The sequence below is a fragment of the Muntiacus reevesi genome, chromosome 9 (genome assembly GCF_963930625.1).
Source record: "Muntiacus reevesi chromosome 9, mMunRee1.1, whole genome shotgun sequence".
NCBI lineage: Eukaryota > Metazoa > Chordata > Mammalia > Artiodactyla > Cervidae > Muntiacus > Muntiacus reevesi.
In genome coordinates, this window is record NC_089257.1 from 62,324,804 (window position 1) to 62,346,351 (window position 21,548).

General features: G+C 57.2%; 2 protein-coding genes across 8 annotated transcripts in view; one reads left to right on the forward strand and one right to left on the reverse strand.

The window, feature by feature from the left end:
- The window catches only part of BCL9L (BCL9 like), a 28,509-nt gene extending 19,794 nt beyond the window's left edge, over window positions 1-8,715 (forward strand). For all 6 annotated transcript variants that reach the window (XM_065943884.1, XM_065943883.1, XM_065943882.1 and 3 more), the window contains 5 exons: window positions 1,311-1,521; window positions 1,677-1,761; window positions 1,862-4,145; window positions 4,595-4,876; window positions 5,313-8,715. In XM_065943884.1, the coding sequence (XP_065799956.1) occupies window positions 1,311-1,521; window positions 1,677-1,761; window positions 1,862-4,145; window positions 4,595-4,876; window positions 5,313-6,406 (3,956 nt within the window). In that variant the 3' untranslated portion in view covers window positions 6,407-8,715. The remainder of the gene's footprint in view (window positions 1-1,310; window positions 1,522-1,676; window positions 1,762-1,861; window positions 4,146-4,594; window positions 4,877-5,312) is intronic.
- A 1,373-nt stretch (window positions 8,716-10,088) lies between these two features.
- CXCR5 (C-X-C motif chemokine receptor 5) lies at window positions 10,089-21,320 on the reverse strand. Of its 2 annotated transcripts, XM_065945382.1 has the most exons (3): window positions 21,264-21,320; window positions 16,598-16,603; window positions 10,089-11,331 (listed from the first exon to the last, which is right to left on the reverse strand). In XM_065945382.1, the coding sequence occupies exons 1-3, from the start codon at window positions 21,318-21,320 to the stop codon at window positions 10,270-10,272; spliced, it is 1,125 nt and encodes a 374-aa protein (XP_065801454.1). In that variant the 3' UTR covers window positions 10,089-10,269. The 2 variants fall into 2 exon arrangements, with proteins under 2 accessions (XP_065801454.1, XP_065801453.1); XM_065945381.1 differs by lacking the exon at window positions 16,598-16,603 and having other exon boundaries at window positions 10,089-11,337.
- Window positions 21,321-21,548: the final 228 nt, after the last annotated feature.

A 21,548-nucleotide genomic window follows, 5' to 3' on the forward strand; every position in this document is an offset into this window, starting at 1 on the left:
AGGTCCCCCACCCCCTAAACTTTTGGCTCTATGTAAAATTGGAGGGACAGGGTCCAGATCAGGGCCGTTATGAGGTAGGAGAGTCAGAGCAGATTTCTGCAAGGATAGGAGCCTGCCGCTGAGCTGTGGGAAAGTGGCTACTTCCCCAGTTCAAGGGAGTCCACTTGGAATAGTAAGTCCTGGCGCTGTCTGCGGGCCACACGTGTACTGGTGGCAAAGGGCCCACCCACTCACTAGACCCAGTAATGAGCAAGTGAAGTGAAGGTCGCTCGGTTGTGTCCAACTCTTTGCGACCCCACGGACTATACAGTCCATGGAATTCTCCAGGCCAGAATTCTGGAGTGGGTAGCCTTTCCCTTCTCCAGGGGATCTTCCCAACCCAGGGATCGAACCCAGGTATCCTGCATTGCAGACGGATTCTTTACCAGCTGAGCCACAAGGGAAGCAGTAATGACCAAGTGTAGATCTTTTCTAGGCTAGGACTTACTGTCAAGTTGGTGACCGTGGATGAAAATCTCCCTCAGTGCTGTGGGTGGCCAGTCTATCCCGGGGAATGAACCCAGTGTGTTGGGTGCTTGTAACTCTCTGTTCCTCAGTTTTTTTAGTTTGTGGCACAGTTGTGAATTTGCTGTAAAAGTACATTTCTTTGGCCAGCCCCTCCCCATTCCTGCCGGACTAGAGTTTAGTGTTTCATTTTACAGATGAAGGAATGACTCCTTGAGGGAGGAAGTATCTTGTTGATAAGGTTGCCAGTCAGTTAGTGGTAAGGCTAAAATGAACATCATTCAGCTTTTGGACCATCAGTTGTACGAGCTCTTTGCCTGCTTCCCTCACTTGGCCAGCGTGCACATATAAACACACACCCGCTGCACAGACCACGGGAGGGGTAGGAGCCGGGCCAAGTGCAGGGCTCTGCACCACCTGTCTGTCACCTTGGGGGAGTGCTTTCGCCCTTCCGAGGCTGTTTCCTCCTCTCTCGAGTGGAGTGCACCGACTCCTTCCTCCCAGGGTGTGATGGTAAGGTGGAGTCACTTCCAGAGGCATAGTCAGGGCGCGCCAGGCACCTGGGGGCCTATTGGTTTCCGTCTCTTCTTTACGCGATCCGCACAGTTGCCATCCTTGTCAAAGACTGGACTCGGGCAAGTCTCTGGAAGCTAGACTAGAGAAAATGCCAGACTGTGGCACCAGATGACCCCGTGGGCATGAGCCTCTCTGTCCCTGGGCACCTCTGGGATGCGACAGCGGGGCGGGGGCTCCCCTTGGCTTTCCTCTCTAAACCTGGGCCTCTTTCCTGTTCATCTCTTGTGCAGATTGTAATGTAGCAGACCCAGCCATGGCGGCCCCACAGCTGGGTCCCGGCCAAGCCCCCCAACTGCCCCTCAGTGAGAGCAGCGCGCCAGGCCCTCCTCATGGGCCCCCGCCTGGCCTTCGGCCTGATGCCCCCGGGGGCGGAGGCGGCGGTGTCCCCGGAAAGCCCCCCTCCCAGTTTGTGTATGTCTTCACCACCCACCTGGCCAACACGTAAGTGGCCCCAGCAACTGTTTGCCCAGCACCCCTCAGCCCGGGGTCCTGGCTGCTTGCGGGGGTTCAGGGCTGGCTGGGGGTGGAGTGGGTGAGGTGGAGGGCTCCGTCCTGCCCGGCGCTCTGAGCTGGCTGTGCCTGACCCTCCTGTGCAGGGCTGCGGAGGCTGTGCTGCAGGGCCGAGCCGACTCCATCCTCGCCTACCACCAGCAGAACGTGCCGCGGGCCAAGCTGGACCAGGTGAGTGTGTCGCCCGGTCCAGGCACGGGGCTCCATGAGCAGTGGACTGGCCACAGCCTCCCCTGACCCATCTCATGGGTCTGCCTTTGTCCTCTCGCAGGCCCCCAAAGTGCCGCCCACCCCGGAACCGCTACCCCTGAGCACGCCATCAGCAGGCACCCCTCAGTCCCAGCCTCCACCTCTGCCGCCACCGCCACCCCCAGCTCCGGGCAGCGCCCCCCCTGCTCTGCCTTCTGAGGGGCCTCCTGAGGATGCCAGTCAGGACCTGACGCCCAACTCAGTGGGAGCTGCCAGCACGGGCGGCGGAACCGGGGGGACCCACCCCAACACCCCTACAGCTTCCACCGCCAACAACCCGCTGCCTCCTGGAGGAGACCCCAGCAGCACCCCCGGCCCCGCCCTGCTCGGGGAGGCCCCCACCGGTAATGGGCAGCGGAGCCTGGTGGGCTCGGAGGGCCTGTCCAAGGAGCAGCTGGAGCACCGGGAGCGCTCCCTGCAGACGCTTCGAGACATTGAGCGGCTGCTGCTCCGCAGCGGGGAGACTGAGCCCTTCCTCAAGGGGCCCCCCGGAGGAGCAGGTGAGGGGGGACCGCCAGCACCAGCCCCTCCCGTGCCCCAGCAGCCACCCACGGCCCCGCCCAGCGGGCTGAAGAAATACGAGGAGCCCTTGCAGTCCATGATTTCGCAGACTCAGAGCCTCGGGGGCCCCCCGCTGGAGCATGAAGTGCCGGGGCACCCCCCGGGCGGGGACGTGGGGCAGATGAACGTGATGATGCAGAGGCTAGGCCAGGACAGCCTGACCCCCGAGCAGGTGGCCTGGCGCAAGCTGCAGGAAGAGTACTACGAGGAGAAACGGAGGAAGGAGGAGCAGATCGGGCTGCACGGGGGCCGCGCGCTGCAGGACATGATGGGCATGGGGGGCATGATGGTGAGGGGGCCACCGCCCCCCTACCACAGCAAGCCGGGGGATCAGTGGCCCCCTGGAATGGGCGCCCAGCTGCGGGGGCCCATGGACGTCCAAGATCCCATGCAGGTCCGGGCTGGACCCCCCTTCCCCGGCCCCCGTTTCCCAGGCAACCAGATGCAGCGGGTGCCAGGGTTTGGGGGCATGCAGGGTATGCCCATGGAGGTGCCCATGAATGCCATGCAGAGGCCTGTGAGGCCAGGCATGGGCTGGACCGAAGACTTGCCCCCTATGGGGGGGCCCGGCAATTTTGCCCAGAATGCGGTGCCCTACCCAGGTGGGCAGGGTGAAGCAGAGCGATTTATGACCCCTCGGGTTCGTGAGGAGCTGCTGCGGCACCAGCTGCTGGAGAAGCGGTCAGTGGGCATGCAGCGGCCCCTGGGCATGGCCGGCAGTGGCATGGGGCAGGGCATGGAGATGGAGCGGATGATGCAGGCGCACCGGCAGATGGATCCGGCCATGTTCCCTGGGCAAATGGCCGGCGGCGAGGGCCTGGCGGGCACTCCCATGGGCATGGAGTTTGCCGGAGGTCGGGGCCTCCTGAGCCCCCCCATGGGGCAGTCTGGGCTAAGAGAGGTGGACCCGCCCATGGGGCCCGGCAACCTCAACATGAACATGAACGTGAACATGAACATGAACATGAACCTGAACGTGCAGATGACCCCGCAGCAGCAGATGCTGATGTCGCAGAAGATGCGGGGCCCTGGGGACATGATGGGGCCTCAGGGCCTCAGTCCTGAGGAGATGGCCCGGGTGCGGGCCCAGAACAGCGGTGGAATGATGGGAGGCCCGCAGAAGATGCTTATGCCCTCGCAGTTTCCCAGCCAGGGCCAGCAAGGATTCTCCGGGGGACAGGGACCCTACCAAGCCATGCCCCAGGACATGGGCAACACTCAAGACATGTTCAGCCCCGACCAGAGCTCAATGCCCATGGGAAACGTGGGTACCACCCGGCTCAGCCACATGCCCCTGCCTCCTGCGTCCAATCCTCCGGGCTCTGTGCATTCAGCCCCGAACCGGGGGCTGGGCAGACGGCCTTCAGACCTCACCATCAGTATTAATCAGATGGGCTCGCCGGGCATGGGGCACCTGAAGTCGCCCACCCTCAGCCAGGTACACTCACCCATGGTCACCTCGCCCTCCGCCAACCTCAAGTCACCCCAGACTCCCTCACAGATGGTGCCCTTGCCTTCGGCCAACCCGCCAGGACCTCTCAAGTCGCCCCAGGTCCTCAGCTCCTCCCTCAGCGTCCGTTCGCCCACTGGCTCACCCAGCAGGCTCAAGTCTCCCTCCATGGCGGTGCCTTCTCCAGGCTGGGTCGCCTCACCCAAGACAGCCATGCCCAGCCCTGGAGTCCCCCAGAACAAGCAGCCGCCTCTGAACATGAGTTCTTCCACCACCCTGGGCAACATGGAGCAGGGTGAGTCAATGGGGCTGGACAGGTGGGCCCTGGACTCGCCTCCCAGGTGGGTGTGTTCTTGCCCGGCGTGTGTGTGTGTGTGTGTGTGTGAGTGAGTGAGTTAAGGGGTCTGTGCTGGGGCCCAGAAGTGGGATGCCTCTGCTGGAGGAGCAGCCACTGGCCGCCATGTGTGAGCTTTCACAGGGAGCACCATGTCCATCTAGCAGGGATTTCAAGCAGGGAGTGTCATATTTAGGATCTCCTTTCTGTTCAGGGCCCTGAGACTACAGGAACTGCCGGTGGGCTGTAGTGATCATGGGGGAACCCAAATGGACGGGACACCTGTGCCTGGGAGTCAGGTGGAGGTCTGGGAGCTGACCTCTTCCTAAAGCTGCAGTGTGAGCAGCCAAATTCATCCCGGCCTCCCCAGTCACCACCCCCCTGCTCTCTCTGTCTTCCCGCTTCTGTAGGTGCCCTCCCGCCCAGCGGCCCCCGGAGCAGCTCCTCAGCGCCTCCCGCCAACGCCCCCGGCGGCCTTGTGAACCCCAGCCTGCCGTTCACTTCCTCCCCAGACCCCACGCCATCCCAGAACCCCCTGTCTCTGATGATGTCCCAGATGTCCAAGTACGCCATGCCCAGCTCCACCCCGCTCTACCACAATGCCATCAAGACCATCGCCACCTCAGACGACGAGCTGCTGCCCGACCGGCCCCTGCTACCCCCGCCGGCACCACCGCAGGGCTCTGGGCCAGGTGCGAGGACAGGGAGGGGGTCCCATGGAGAAGAGCCCACATGGGCTCTGGGAGGGCGAAGAGTGGCCATGGCCAGCGATCGCCCCTGTGGTCACGCTGGCTTTTTTGTGCTTCCAGAGGGCCCTGGGCATCAGGGGGTGTGATGTCCTGGGACACAGTTCCCACTGGTCATTCAGTGAAACCAAGCCCGGCACACTGGAGTGGTCTTTCCAACAACAACTGATGTGTCCCTGGGTAACTGGGCCAGAGCTTGGGTCTCTTCTCTTGGCTTCTCACCTAAATGCCTCGAGTCCCTGCCCTCGCAGCTAGGGCAGGCCAGTGATGAAAGCCGACATCCCTGGCACCAACCTGGCTGGGGCATGGAAAGGACTGAGTTCTGGAATCTGCCCCAGCTGGGTGCACCCAGTTCCTGATCCCTGTTTCTCTTTCCCCGCAGGGATCAGCAATAACCAGCCCAACCAGATGCACCTGAACTCAGCTGCTGCCCAGAGCCCCATGGGCATGAACCTGCCAGGCCAGCAGCCCCTGTCCCATGAGCCCCCACCTGCCATGCTGCCCTCCCCCACCCCTCTGGGCTCCAACATTCCACTGCACCCCAACGCACAGGGGACAGGGGGGCCCCCTCAGAACTCGATGATGATGGCTCCGGGGGCCCCAGACTCCTTGAGCGCCCCCTGCGGGCCGGTGCCCAGCTCCTCCCAGATGATGCCCTTTCCCCCTCGGCTGCAGCAGCCCCACGGTGCCCTGGCCCCCAGTGGGGGCGGGGGTGGGGGCCCTGGCCTGCAGCAGCACTACCCCTCAGGCATGGCCCTGCCCCCGGAGGACCTGCCCAGCCAGCCGCCAGGCCCCATGCCCCCCCAGCAGCACCTGATGGGCAAAAGCATGGCCAGCCGCATGGGCGACGCGTACCCCCCGGGCGTGCTCCCCGGGGTGGCATCAGTGCTGAATGACCCCGAGCTGAGCGAGGTGATCCGGCCCACCCCGACGGGGATCCCCGAGTTCGACTTGTCCAGGATCATCCCCTCGGAGAAGCCAAGCAGCACCCTCCAGTACTTCCCCAAGAGCGAGAGCCACCCCCCCAAGGCCCAGCCCCCCAATCTGCATCTCATGAACCTGCAGAACATGATGGCGGAACAGACCCCCTCCCGGCCCCCCAACCTCCCGGGCCAGCAGGGCGTCCAGCGGGGGCTCAACATGTCCATGTGCCACCCCGGACAGATGTCCTTGCTGGGCAGGACAGGTGTGCCCCCGCAGCAGGGCATGGTGCCCCACGGCCTGCACCAGGGGGTCATGTCCCCCCCGCAGGGCCTCATGACCCAGCAGAATTTCATGCTGATGAAGCAGCGGGGCGTGGGGGGTGAGGTCTATAGCCAGCCCCCCCACATGCTCTCCCCGCAAGGCTCCCTCCTGGGCCCCCCGGCCCAGCAGAACCTCATGGTGTCCCACCCCCTGCGGCAGCGCAGTGTGTCTCTGGACAGCCAGATGGGCTACCTCCCAGCCCCGGGCGGCATGGCCAACCTGCCCTTCTAGCGGGCCGGCGAGGGGCTGGAACTGGGGCCATGTTGCAAATATGATAACCTGAAAAAAAGTTTCTTCCCCTCCAGTGTTGGGATGGCCTGGGTCAAGGGGTGGGGAGGAGGGGGCTTGTGTAGGGAGCGGCATTTGTGGAAACCAGATGTGCTGGCAGCTTATGAGAAGTGGCAGAGTGGGGTGGGGGATCTGGGGGTGGGGTTGGTTCCATTTTGGCCGCCAGGACCGCCGCTTCCCTTCTCCTCCCAAGTCCTATGGAGCCTTTCCTGTTTCTCTGCACCCACCCTCTTCAGCTTTGCTGTCCGAGTCCTGTATCCTATATCCCTGTATCAAATCCTTGGCTGGATTGGAAGGAGAGAAGTCTCCCCGTCTTCTCTCTCCCCATCCCACTGCTCTCTCCTCTTGGAGCTTCACTTTCCTCCTCTTGGTTTCTCTGCCCCCCTCCACCCCATTTTTTTCCTTCTGTCTTCTCCTGCCTCGGTTCCTCTTCCTGCTGTGGCTGACCCCCTCTCCCACCCCAACCTGCAGGCGGCTGGCCAGGTGGGCAGGCGCCAACTGTAGCTGTAAATAGAGCGCTGCGCTTTTGTGCCGGTTTGTGCGTGTGCTGTATTTCTGTGTTTTGATAGAAGTCACTCAGAAAAAAAAAAAAGGATAAAAGAAACCCTCCCCGTGTCCACCCCCCGCCCCTTCAAATGATTGCCCTTTCCATTTCCCCTGGACCCAGGGACATGCAGTCTGACACACCTACCCTCTGCAGGGCAGTGTCTCTAGGTCCAGAAAGGATACCATTCCCGTGCCCTCTTCCAGCGGTGAAATGACATAGCTACTACCCCCACACCTGAACTGAGGTCAGACCACCTTAGGCTTCCACCTGGTGGGCCCCAGCAGGGCTGAGACCTCCCAGGGCGGCAGCCTGTCTGCTGCTGAGTGATTCAGGAGAGCGTGTGCAGGTGCACACGTGTTAGCCCCACACAGGTGACACGGGGGCCCTGGCTTCCCAGCTGTGGATGTCTGGTGTCCCCTGCTGCTACATCTTAAGCCAGAACTTGAAGTCCTTGGTCCCCAGTCTGGGCTGAAGGAAAGAAGGACGAGGCAGAGGCTGAGCAGGTGGCCCCCACCCCGGGTGTGGAGCCTTGGAGGGGTAGCCTGGGGGCCGCGAGCATCCTCTGCTGCAGTGGCTCCGGGCCAGGTAGCCCCCAGGGCCCTGACTCTTTCCCCAGGCTGCCACCTACTTCCTATCACCAGAGGAGGAAGGAAAAGGGTTAGGCCCAGTCAGTCTGTCTCCCTCCACCTGCTGAGGACAGAATGGAGAAAGTGTTCGGCGCGGAGCAGGGCTGCGTCCTCCGCGTCTCTCTGCCTCCCGGTTCACTGGCACGGTCCCTCTGCCCAGAGCTCGGGGCTCCCTGCCCACCCAGGCGCAGCCACTGCCTTCCAGTCAGCCCCCAGCCCTTTCCCAGAAGAGCTCCCCCCTCCTCTGGTCAGAGCTGAAGCCATACACGGTTGGGTGTTTTGCCCCCGCCCCGCTTGGCCCCAGGAGTAAAACACTTCTCCTTTTCTCACTTCCTTCCCTGCCTTGTGAGGTGGCGGGGCAGTTCCCTGGCTGAGGCCTTCCGTGCCCGCCTCCAGGACCCAGGGCCGTTTCTCTGCGAGGTGTCTTCTGCCATGGCCCGCCCCTGGCCTTCCTGACCTGAGGGGGCCTGTTCTCCCTTTGGCAGCTGTGATACAAAGGGAATTTGTCCTCGCTTCTCCCAGTCTGGTGCTGTCCTCAGTCCCCCATCGGCCAGGTCACGTGCTTCCTCCAGGGCTGGCTGTGGGCTCCTGCCTCCCCCAGCCCCTCTCCGGAGGGCCAGGGCCTGGGGCTCTGGGTTCAGGGGCCACCTGCCCTCCGCCCCTCCAGACGTGTTCCCGCCCTGTGTCCAACCTGGGCCCCGTGCCCTTGAGCCTCCCACCCCTGACCCAAGACTCCCCGAGCCGACTCTTTTAAGTGTTTCCTGCCCAGAGGAGAGACGGGTCAAACTGAAAAGGGCCTGACGCCCTCCCCCCGTCCCTCTCCCACCTCTGCCACCAGGCTAGCTTTCCAAGGTGAACTCCAGGCCAGCTTCCCTCCATCCGTGGCCACTCCCCCAGCCATTTTGTACCATTATATAAATATATATATATAAATATAAATATATAAATACAATATGTGAAGACATCTTCTTCGTTTTTATTTTGAGACAATTTTTAGGCTTGTTCCGGGGCTCTCTGTGCTGCCTGTACTGTATTGACCTGTTTTATAGGTGCCTTTTTATTAAAAAGACAAAATTAAACATCTAGTTTCTTGCTTTCTTCTTTCATGTCTGGCTCCTCCACTGCCCAGCTTACTACTGGAGGCTGGGAGGAACAGGGGACCCCAGGGTTCTCCACTGTTCCACGATGAAGACAAGAGTCCCCTGGGTTATAGATCTAATCTTCCCTGCAGAGAGGCTTCTTTAGGGACCTCCGCTGACGAGCTTGAGTGGACCTGAGCAGCCAACGTGTGCCCTTGGCAAGTGCAGAAGTCCCTGATGTCCCATCTGGTCAGGCCAGAGGCCGGGGAGGAGGCAGGAGAGCCCTCCCTGGGTGGCAGGCAGGGGGCAGGGGCAGGACAGGTGCGGAGCTTCTTCCTCCGGTTCCATTTGAGTAGTACCCTCTCAGGGCAGGGCTCAGCTTCCTGGAGCCTGGGGACTTCCCTGCCCAGGCCTGCTTGTCACACTGCCCAGCCCAAGGGGGTGCTCCTCAGCTCTCACTGAGGCCCAGAGAGATGGCCCGGCCTGCAGGCAGGGGGCTGGGTGAGCTGACCCCCAGGGACACTTTAGGTCTGTCTCTCTCCTCAGGAGGTCTCTCTCTCTACTGACTCTTGGCTAAGTGCCCCCTCTGCTGTGGTCGGATTCTCTCTGTGGCTCCAGGGGTTTCTCTGGCAGCATAATTTGCGGGGAGAGGGGTGGAGGGAATGCATCTCTCTCCTTCCCCATCAGCTCCCAGACCCACCAGGGCCCTGGACCACACGGGGAGCTCTCTGCCCTGGGCAGAGAAGACAGCCGGCTTTGGTGAATACTTGGGCCTCCTTGGAGCTGGGGAAGGAGAGTCTTTTCCTTTCCTTGGTTGGGCTCCTCTCGGCTGCCCTTACATCTTCTCTAGGACGCTGGCTGGTCTCCGAGGGTGCCTGGAGTCTGCCCTCAGTCTGTAGACCTCCCAGGGCCCAGTGACGTGGGGCTGGCCCAGCGCCATGTTGAACAGAGCCAGGCAGCCACGTGGACTGGGTCAGCCTGAGCTTTCTGCCTGGTCAGAACACCGCAGGGCTGGTGACCTGAAAGAATGTGTGGGCTTCTTAGTCACCGAGACATGTCAAGGCCACACACGCTCTGTTGCCAACTGACCTTTCTTTGGCTTTAACCTCCATCCACCCCCTGGTGCTCAGCTTCTAGTTTCTTTTGGCAGGTGAGGTGAGGAGATATGAGTGGTTGTGGAGGTATATGGTCCATAAGATGATAGACTATGTTCTGGAAGGGGAGTGACTTTCCCTATTGGCAGGGGCAGAAGTAAAAGTTGTTCCCTGAGCTCTGGATGGATAGGATGAGCGAAGGCAAGTGTGGTCCTCTCAGTCCAAGGGCACAGGTATCCTTGGCTCTGCCTTTGGGACGCGGTCCCCTCCCTGGACCCCAGCCTAGATGTGGGGCTGGGAGAAGAGCCGGCAAGGATGTCCTGGAAAGAGGGGTTGGTTCCTCCAGCTGCCCCATATGAGGATACTGGCCAAGGCGAGCTCTTCGGATCCCAGCTCCTATGATCCCAGCATCTCTGCCTGCCCCTAAGGAAAGCAGGAACAAAGGGGAGGGGGCTGGGACCTAGAAGGTGGTGAGGGAGGTGGCGTTCTCTGACTCCGAGAGGCTGCTCTTGCGCCAGCTGGGGAAGAACTGGCAAAGGGAGGCAGGGCCGGTGCAGCCCAGCTTGGTCAGGAGCCGTGACAGGTCACTGCGGAACTTCACGCCGGCGAACGTGTAGAGCATGGGGTTGAGGCAGCAGTGGGCCAGGCCCAGAAACTCGCTCATGGTGATGGCCATGGAGAGATAGCTGTCCAGCTCACAGCTGCTGCCCAGCATCTTCAGCCTCGCTAGGGTGTCCAGGAAGATAACGATTTGGTAGGGTGACCAGCAGAGAAAGAAGACGCTTGTCACCAGAATGGCCACTCTGACCGCCTTCTGCCGCTGAGGGCGCCGCTGGGCCTGGCACAGCCTGTGAACCACCCCAACGTAGCACCAGGCCATCACCAGCATCGGCAGCAGGAATCCTCCGATGTGGTAGAGAAAGCGAGAGGTGAACCAGGCGTTGGTTTCTGCTTGGTTCTCCTGGGAGAAGGTGCAGTGCGGCAGGGAGTCATTGTAATGGGGTTCACTGACCTTGGCGAAGAGGATCTCCGGCAAGGCGAAGAAGAAGCCCGCCAGCCAGATGGTCGCACAGGTGATATGGATGGAGAGGAGGCGGCGGTGGCGGTAGGCGTGGACAGCGTGGACGATGGCCAGGTAGCGGTCCACGGCAATGCAGGCCAGGAGCAGGCTGCTGCAGTAGAAGTTGATCTTGTGCAGAGAAATCACGGTTTTGCAGAGGAAGGTGCCCAGGACCCAGCCCACGGAGCTCTCAGCCACGGCGAAGGGCAGGATGAAGACCAGGAGGAGGTCGGCCACCGCCAGGTGGAACAGGAAGGTCTCCGTGGAGCTGCGCGTCTGCCGGTGACGCTCCAGGATCACCAGGACCAGAATGTTGCCCATCATACCGAGGAGGAAGATGAGGCCATAGGCCACGGGCATGAACACGGCCTTGAAGGAGGTCAGCAGGGGCCCCTCGACGGTGAGGCAGACGTGGTTTTCCTTTATGGGGGTCTCCGTACTGTCATTGTAGCTCCCTAATTCCTTGTACTTCAAGGACAGGAGACAGGAGAGCAGAAACTGAGAACCAGTCTTTCCTCTCGGAGAGGGATCCTGACTCCCTGGTAGAGTTATCCTGTTCCCTTCCCCTGCAACCCTGCAAGCTAACTGCTTTTGTCCCTGCACCCCCAGGCTGCCCACAAATCAAATCCCAGTTTCCCTTCGTGTTCCTCCAACAAATCACTTTGCTTTTTCCAACTTCAGTTTTCATCTGTAAACATCCCTCACTGGGTAGTGACGAAGACTAAAGGAGAGAACGTGGTGTGGGAACATGGACTCTGGAGGGCGTGCACCTGAGCGTCATTTCTCATCTCTGAGTCCTCAGGTGTGGAAGGCTGCAGGCTTGGGGGTCTGGGATCAGGACTTCCGTTTGGGGAATGAATCTGGTTGGGATAAGGAGTTCCAATTCTGGACGGGACAGGGGGTGCTAAAGCCTGCATGCGTGTGCGCCCAGTTGCTCAGTTGCATCTGACTCTTTGTGACCCCATGGACTGTATAGCTCCTCTGTCCATGGGATTTCCCAGGCAAGAGTGCTGAAGTGGGTTGTCATTTCCTTCTCCAGGGGATCTTCCTGACCCAGGGATGGAACCTGCATCTCCTGTGGCTCCTGCATTGGCAGGTGGGTCCTTTACGACTGAGCCACCTGGGAAGCCCTACTAAAGCCCAGGGTCCTGCTGAAGGGGTGGATGCGGATATGGGCTGTTGGCTTCCTCTCATTTTGTCCCCTTCTTCCTGAGTGCCTTCCTTATAACTGAAATTGTTGTGAGAGCCTCTTGTTTTGTTTAACATGCACAACAAGCTCAGGTATGTAATATCTCTGTTTCACCAATGTTTTGCTAGAGAACAGGTCTGCTTGAACCCATGTTGATGTAACTTCCACCAATACACGGCACTGCCTGGGCTGCCCTGCCTGCTACTCCCTGTCACCTGCACACTCCTTGCTCTGCGCCCTTCTCACTTCGGAAGCAGAGAGCCCAGAGGCAGAGGAGAGCGATAGGAGGAAGTAAGGGAGGCACGAGGGTGGTGGCGGGGTGTGGGGGTGGATACCTGCAGCAGGGGGGTGGGGGGTGGCTGGGGAGGGCTCCAAGTGAAGGGCATGTGCCCACTCTGTTTCCGGAAGCTCACTCCTCCCCCCCCACCCCCCCTGCCAGCACTCAGGTTGTTTACTGAGCAAACCGCAAAGGAAGGCAGGGTGCCTGTTTTCATACCTTTCACTCACAGCTGTCCCCCTGCACCTGCTCCTCCTCACTTCCCAGCTCTGTTCTTCCCACCCCTCCCCTAAACAGACCCCGCTCCACGGCATTTCAAAACCACTCATAACCAACTTATGTGGGCTCAAAAAGACACTTCTAGAAATGATGAACCCCTGGGAGAGAGAGGATGGGAGCAGGGACTCGGCACCCAGGCTCTGGGTGCCCTCCTTCCTGGAGTGTGAGGGTCTCCCCACAAGCGGGGGTGGCTGCACTGCTAACCAGGACCCCAGCTGGGGGTCATCCACTTGCTCTCAATGGTTGGGAAGACCCATTCTCCAGCCTGGATCTTTCCTTCTGGTTCCTGGGGCGGGTGGTTCTGGAAGAAGGGGTTGGGGGGATACATAAGTTTAGTGGCAGAGCCATAGGCTTGCCCCAATCTCAGCATCCTCTACCAAAGCCCTAGCCCTTCTTCACACTCCTGCTCAGGCCTGAATCTCCCCACAGTCCCATTCCCACCAACTTCTCCACTCTTGTCCAGCTCCTACACAGAGGGCAGGATGGGTTTTCGAACTCACGAACCTCATTACATCAGTGTCCTGCTTAAAATCTTTTACTGTTCCCTGGTACCTCTAAGCAGTGATTTTCTTATCTTTTTTTTTTTCCCAGTTTCATACTTTAAAAAAATTTATTGAAGTATAGTTGATTTAAAATGTGTTAGTCTTATTTAATAGCAAAGTCAATTATAAGAAAAAGTCATGTTTGGGATCAAGTTCATCAATAGAAGGTTGGAAGACACCAACATGCGTGCATTCACACAGCAGACTACAATGCAGTGCTCAAAACCAGATGAGGTTTATCTGTATGTTTTCTTAGGGAGAGATGTGTACCTTACATCCCTCAATTTCAGAACTAATTGGAGGGCATCCCATAGAGGACGAGTCCATGACTTTCTCTGCAGGTTTTACCAGGGATGGGGTGGAGGGCAAGGAGAGAGCCTCCTTGAAATCAGGACACCCTTGTCACATGCAGTGTTTCACATACTAGATTTTGTTTAAGAATTTGCTTCTGCTTTCATTCAAAAGCCATAAGCTTGCAGTATCAGTGTGCCAAGTCAATTTAGTCGTGTCTGACTCTTTGTGACCCTCTGGACGGTAGCCCACCAGGCTTCTCTGTCCCTTGGATTCTCCAGGCAAGAATACTGGAGTGGATTACCATGCCCTTCTCCAAGGGATCTTCTCCAAGGCTTCTCTGTCCCTTGGATTCTCCAGGCAAGAATACTGGAGTGGATTACCATGCCCTTCTCCAAGGGATCTTCCCGACCTGCCCTTCTCCAAGGAAGAAGAAGCCATGTCGAACCCACGTCTCGTGTCTTCTGCATTGGCAGGTGGGTTCTTTGCTGCTAGTAGCACGTGGGAAGTAGGGTGAGGTCTAAACTCCCCTACAGGACCTTTACATAGTTGCAAAATGTATATTTCCCTGACCTTTCAAACCTCTTCTCTTCCTCTTCATAGCTTTATTCCTCTCCTTTAGAGTCCTCTCCTGACTGTCTGCCCCCATCACTCCAATATAGTCCTCTCTCTAAAATTCTTCCTTGTGCTGAGGAGTCCTTTCTTCCAAAAGCTTACCTGTTTCTATGCTTCTGTCAAGGCCCCAGTCAATCCCACCTTCCTATGTCCTTCCTAACTCTTCTGGTTGGAATTATTGGGTTGGCCTAAAAGTTTGTTCAGGTTTTTCTGTACTGTCTTACAGAAAAAGCTGAACAAGCTTTTGGGCCCTCCCAGTACATTCTCTCTTCTTCTGTCACAAGTGCCTTTATTACATCACTTAAGGCCGGGATGTCCATGGCCTCGGTACAGGGCGAGCTCCTGGAGGCAGGCCTTCTGTGTCCCCCTTACAAGGCCGTGTGTTCTGCACATGCCAGATGGGCTTCAGAGAGCAGTTTCAAAAGAAGACCAGAGACCCTCATATTCCAGGACTTCAAGGCAGTTCCTCTCTGTGCCCCAGCAGAGACTCAGACACTCCTTCTTACCCTTCTTCAGGTCTTGCCTCCTTCCAAAATTCTTGACAGCCTCAAGCCTATCGAGTTCTCTATCCATACTGGGAGCTATTTCCAACATCGTCATTGAATACAACCCTTTGATTCATTCTGGAATTCAGCAGGAGTTAAGGAGAAAGCAGTGAGATGAGCTGTCTTCACGTAGAACAAAGCAATGGAGACAGAAGCAGAGGTGCAGGGTTTGGCAGTCAGTGGGACTGGGCTGGACTCCATCTACCTCGTGGTGGGAGCCTGGCGGTCCCACCGCCCAGTACAGCCAGCCTACCTGGCCCAGGACCACTCAAGACCTTCTGGCTAAAGCATCTAGGTTGATGGGTTAAAGTCAACACAGAGAGATGTGTCCCTTGGACCCCAGAGCCCCCATTTCCTGAACCAGGTTTAGAGAAGGATGGCTGGGGTAGGGGGTTGAGGGAGGGCTTCCCAGGTGGCGCTAGTGGTAAAGAATCTGCCTGCCAATGCAGGAGACGTAAGAGACCCAGATTTGATCCCCTGGAGGAGGGCATGCAAACCCACTCCAGTATTCTTGCCTGGAGAATCCCATGGACAGAGGAGCCTGGTGAGCTTCAGCCCATGGGGTCACACAGAGTCGAACACAACTGAAGTGACTTAGCATGCACACATGGGAGTAGGTAGTTAGGGGAGTGGGGGACTGTCTCTTCTTTCTTGCCGAGAGTTGGTTGTTCAGAATGCTCAGGCAGAGAGGAGAAGATGGAGGAAGCTGGTTTGAGGAGTGCTGAGAGGCTGCGATACCGCTCAGCAGGAGGTGTCAAACAGATGGTTTTTGGGGCCCGGGAGTGGCACGTGTTAAACCATTTCCCACAGCCAGGGGATCCGGCACCCTTACCCTTCCCCAAATCATGGACAGAGGTAATCGCACAAGGCTGACTCTGGTCCAGCGGGAAATCAGAAATCGGGAATCCTGAATATCATGGGGAATGGGGCATGGAGGGGCCCCCCAAGACTCACACCCAGAGGGAGTTCATTGTGGGTGATATGGCCTTATTCTTTGCTATGACAAGTTTCTGGAACCCACAGCCCTCAGGCACACACACCCTCTGACAGAGGTGTGTACCCTGTATAGTCTCAGACATGAGCCAGGTGGGGCCATGACAGCATGTAGCATGAGCAGGTGCCCAGGGGATAGCAGCTTAACAAAGCCTGAGGACCAGGCCTCAAAGGAGGCAAGAAAACACAGTGACTGGGATGAAGCTGAGCCAAGAGCCAGGAATCTAGGTAGAAAATTGCTATGACCAGTGGGGAGGGGCAGGAGTGGGGATATAACATTCTGTGTCCTGGTATTGAGGTGCCAGGAGAAGGGAGGGTGAGATTGCAGTGCTTGGGGTTGCAGACTTGCCTGGTGGCCCAGCGGTTAAGCATCCACCTGCCAGTGTAGGGGACATGGATTCAATCTCTGGTCCCGGAAGATCCCACAGGCTGCAGGGCAGTTAAGCCTGTGGGCCACAACTACTGAGCCCACGAGCCGCAACTACTGAAGCTCAAGTGCAGTAGAGTCCATGCTCTGCAACAAGAGAAGCCACCGCAACGAGAAGTCCTCACACCTCAACCAGAGTAGCCCTCACTCGCTGCAACTAGAGAAAGCCCATGCAGCAATGAAGACCCAGCGCACTCAAAAATGAATCAATACAAATTTTAAAAAAAATGCTTGGGATTGCAAATGTTACTCTTCCTCCCCTGCTCCGCCCTTCTTTCCTTCCTCTGGATCCCCTGTGGGACCCAGGCCTCTCCCTGGATAATTAAGGCCCCCAGGCCCCATCTGACTTGTTTAAATAATGAGGCTACCTTGCTGCCCTGCCCTCGCCTGTGTGAAGCTCACAAACATTTGCTGACGGGTCTCTGTGTCAGCAGGCAGGCGGGGATGGGGGTCGGTGTCTGGGACCCTCCCCAGGGTCTGCCCTGGATCCTTTCTTTGTTCTCACTCTCAGCCCTGTCCTGGGTGACACAGCTCGGGGACATGTTCAGACAATGCAGAGCTCTCTACAACCCAGAACTAGAGGCCCAAACTGACCAGATGAAATTGATCAGGAAAAATGTAGAGACCCAGATGGAGTTTCAAACTTTAACTCTTCAGGGACAGATGAGGGAAGACCTGACTTAAATGTTTATGAGAAAAAAGACCCGAGAATTTGTTGACAGCAAGCTTCAGATGAGTCAACAGACTGATGTGGCTGCCAGGAGGGCTCCTGTTACCTTATCTAGGTGAACAGAAACCTGTAGGTGGGCAACTGCCACCAACCCAGTTCCTTTGGGCTGGACCAGGGTGACCACTGGTTAAGGGGTGTGGAAATCCCCACCCTGGGAGAAAGCTTCCAGGTCGCTGGCTGTGGCATCCATGGAAGAGAAGACTTGAGTCAAAGAGAGCCGGCTCCTTCAAGGACTGTAAAGAGCCCCCATGGCAAGAGGGTAGGATGGACTTATTGTGTGAGGTTCTAGAGGGTAGACCGGGAGGAACAGGCTGAGGTTGTGGTCAGGGGTGTTTCAGTCAAAGGAGAAAGAAACTTCTAACAGGTTCTAGCTATTCAACAATGGGTTGGGGCCCTTGGGAGGAAGAGGAATATTTGAGGCCAAGTGTGTGGAAGGCATTCCTGCCCTGGAAAGGAGGCTGGACGCTGCTCTCAGATGTGCCTTGCTCACAGCTCACAGACGCTCCACATCTCGGGCTGTCATGCTCTGCCCTGAGCTGGTTCTCAGCCTTATCTTCATTTGCTTGGGAGTCGTTGCTTCTCCAGGTTGTCTGGCCTGCAGGGAGGGAATGGCTCAGCCTAACTTTGCTTCTCAGCCCCCAGGAAGGGGGCAGGGCTGCTGAGGGCTTGGCTAGTCCAGGCCCAAGCCCAGGGCTCCAAGGGCCTGAGTCATACTGACTGTAAGAGGTGTGGGGAGCACACACAGGCTCCATCTCCTTTTATGTCCCTGGCTGGACATTCCCAAGCCAGAGTCAGGAGCCGTGAGTGGGGCCAGCCAGGCCGTCTCTTATTCTAACTTTCAGTGGCTTGAGGGATCTGGTGGGGGTTCTGGAGGAAGGAGGCTGGGCTGAGGGGCAAGGGTGGAGGTCTGTACCCACTCTTCTTTTAGAGAGCCCACACTCCCTAAAGACCATCTGAGACTCTGGCTTGCCATTTGTCACATCTCCCCCCTTTCCCAACCCCCAGCCTTCAAGAGTGCCCTGCCAGGCTATTCTTCCATCTCCACCCGAGGGTTTTGGCCATGAGGAACAAGACACTCCTCTGGGTGTGGTTCTGGGTGGAGACTTTAAGCTACCTCTACCTCTGTGCTGAGTCTCTAGGCTTCAGTGGGTCCCCCTTGGTACCTCAAATCAACTTACACTTTGGGGACAGAGCCACATTGTCCAAGGGACAGGATATCACATCCCGAATTAGTATTGATTGGAAACATTTTGTCCCATCATTCCCGAAAAAAGACTCATTCTTATGTCCTGATTTTCAGTGCCAGTTCAGGGCCACTTTTTCAGCCAATCTGCCAGAGGAGTGGACCAGTCACAATCTGCTTCGTCCCTGAAGGCAAGAATTCCTGATGGAGATTGTGGTCTGTGTGCCTGAGTCCAGGTTTGCTCCCACACCGACCCCTCCCCAGGCTGGCCCTGGGTCTCCCCTTTATCGGACCCTGCCAATCACCCCCAGGCGGGGCCCCTTCCACTGGGGTTCCTCTGGGAATTTCTGATTGGTTTGGGAGGGGGGTGAGCCTCCCCTCCCCCAAGGTAAACCCCAGAAACAGCCTAAACTGGTTTTGGTTCCTCTTCTTGACACCTCCTTGATGAAATGGGACAGTGCGTGTGAACGGCCTTTGCATCCTGTGATGCTCTGATCACGCTGAAGTCATAATTTGTGGGGGTCATCCCTGGGGAGGGGTCGGGGAATCCAGGCCCTGGGGCTGGGCCAGCCTCCCCCTACTCTATGACTGGTGTGCAGGGTGGGGCTGGAGATGCAGCTTATGACCAGCTCCTGGAGCTGCCTCAAGTCCTAGTTCTATCTAGAGGAGGCTCCATGCTTTCAGGTCCAGCTTCCTGTGGATAGAGGCTTTTCCTGGTCTGCCTAGATCTGCCATCCCAGCAGGATGGGTCCCTGGCGTGCCCACTCCAGGGACCTGGCTACTTGTTTCTGGCACCTAGCTATCTAGATGTCTTCCGTTTGGATCCTCCATTCACGGCAATTAGCAATCCATCTCAAGAAAATGGACATTTTAAACAGTTGATAGATGTTTAAAATAGATGCAAGAAGAGGGAGGGAAGACAGGATGGCCAACACTTGGTTTATGGCCAAGAGCCCCCCTGTCCCTGCACTGATCTTAACCCAGCATTGGAGTCTAGAACTCAGGGTTCTGGGAAGCTGAACTGATGCTTGATTTGGAGAAGGAGAAGGAAGGGAACAGGAAACAAAAAGAATAGAAGCCAGACTAACTCCAGAGGGAGATGGGGAGCTGAGACCCCCGGCAGAATAGCACGAATCAGCACACACTTGGTGAGAGGCAGGTGCATACAAGACTCTTCTGGCACCCTGACATCCCAGGGCCCCTGTGTGGGGGAGGCTGTGGGGGAGGCTGTCGAAACTGCTCAAGGTCCTGCTGTGAGGGGGTGGGGTGGAGAGAGGGTCTGTGCTTCTGAGGAGACAACAGCCCTAGAGAGAGAATATACAGGAGGTGAGCATAGGTGGGATGAAGCACTAGGAGCTGGCTAAAGATGAGCCCAGGGCCCGGACAGTCCTGGGATTCCTGGCTCCTGGCCTGACTCTGATGGGGCTGGGGTGGTTCAGGCCCACTGGGTTCCCTGGCCCGAGACCACCCAATTGAGGTATGACATGAAGTGAGTCACCGGTTTCTCTCCCTGGCCTATGGGTTTTCTTTGGTATGTGGGACGTGCCCCACTGTCCCCCTGCCCCCTGCCACCACCTGTCTCTAGTAGGTCACGCAGTGGAGTGAGGCGTGCTGTTAGGGGAACTCTTGAGGTTTCTCAGAAGCCAGAACCAGCCAGGCCTCGAGTTGGTTACTGTGATATCCAACTGGGTCAGGGCTCGTGGTCAGCTTGAAGCTGTGGGCAAAGGAAGATGCCCTGTAACCTAATCAGGGAAGGCCAGGGGCCAGGGCTGGGGGCCAGGGCGAGAGCACGTTGCCTTGTCAGGGCTGTGGGGTTTTAATCTGATTGGACTCAGGGCCAGCTTTATGGGTGTGCTACCAGGACAGGCACGCAGCACCCAGCACTTAGAAGAGCCCCATGCATGGCTTGGTGCTCTGTTGTCACAGTCTTGAAATTCTTAATAGGATCCCTACACGTTTAGGTTGCATCAGATCTCTTAATAGGAGACCTACATGTTCGGGTTGCATCGGGTCCCACAAATTAAGCAGCAGGTCTGATCAGACTGATGGTTCTGACTCTGCTTTTATCTGGGGGTTAGGATCTGAGAAGCCAGACTTTGGGTAATTAGCCCTTCCCCCACCTCCCCACGTTCTACGTATACTTCCAAGTCTTGGGGTCTAGGCAAGTGAGAGGCAGAACTTTCCAAGCAAGTGTGGGAACACAGTTGATGGATTTACAGTATAGACTCCAGTCAGGGGAGCGAGAGGGAGTCAGGGATCATCTCAGGGTGCGTTTAGGGCCAGGAGAGCTGGTGGGTAGAGGAGAAAGGGTTTGGACCTTTCATGATCCAATCCAGACTGAGTGAGAAATTCTTCCCCTAGAAGTGTCCTTGGCCATGGGGTAAAGGGAGAAAAGGCCACAAGAAAGTTTCCAAAAGATCCGTACAAACCGTCCTCTGCTGCCCTCACACAGATGCCTCCTGTCTCTGGTTGAGTGGTCCCCTACATACATCTTTCGTGGACCCAGTGATGACCATGCCAACTGGGCTCCTCTGTTTCACAGGACAGGCGTGGGTGGGTGTGAGAGAGTGATGCCGGGGACTGTTTTTTTCAGCCCACCCAAGAATACCTTGTCTCTAGAGAGCCCAGTCTTCAAAGGGAGACCACAACATACTCTAAGACATTTCTAGGATTAACACAAGATTCTTCCATGCACTTGATACCAGCTCAGTACCACCTGCCCCAGCCCACTGGGGTCCTCTCCTTTGCCAACCATCTCCTCAGTTTAAGCACATAATCCTTGTCTACAAGCTTCCAGTGAGTCATTTTTACTTCTTGGCTAGTCCGTAAGCTATTTAAGGGCCAACACCAGGTTCTCAACTTCTCTACCCAAGAGAGACTGTTGTGCTCCAAAGACAATCATATAGCAAGAGATGACTAAATATACACTGATCGGTCAGCTAGCAGTGCCAGCCTCTGGACATGAAGAAAAGTTCCAACATGCTTTCCCACCTACCCCTTATTCCAGCCCTAAGGGATAAGAAGAGGAGATCCTATTGAAGAGTTGAGAGGCAAAGTGACTTGTTCTAGGTCCCAGAACATGCCAGGGAGGATGCAAGACCTAAACCCATCCTTCCAGTTCCCTTTAAATAAAGGATGTCTATGTAAACCATAAGCTCTATTTATCTGCTGCATCCATGGAATGAGAAATCAAACCTTAAAAGGCAGGGGCCAGGGAGCCTGTCTAGAGTCTGCCGATCCACTGTGAGAAGGGACTATCCCATCTTCCCTTGGGCCCCGGGCCCAGGATATTTAGAATTCCTGGGCGACCTGTCTGTACTCACCAGGTCCTCCAGGTTGTAGTTCATGAGGTCCATGTCCAGGGTGAGGGGGTAGTTCATGGTTGTAGCCGTATGTCAGCAGACTGGCCACTCTCTGATTTTGAGAGCTTCTCCGCTTGGAGCCTATAGAGAGGTGGCAGCCGTCAGCTGCAAATTTAAACAAATGAACTGCGCACTGTCTCCTGGGGCTGCATAGCGCCCAAAGCCTGTCTCACAACTCATCACTTTTTTTTTTCCACTGGGTCTTTTCTGTTTTTTTGAAGAAAAAGGGAAAATCCCCACAGCATC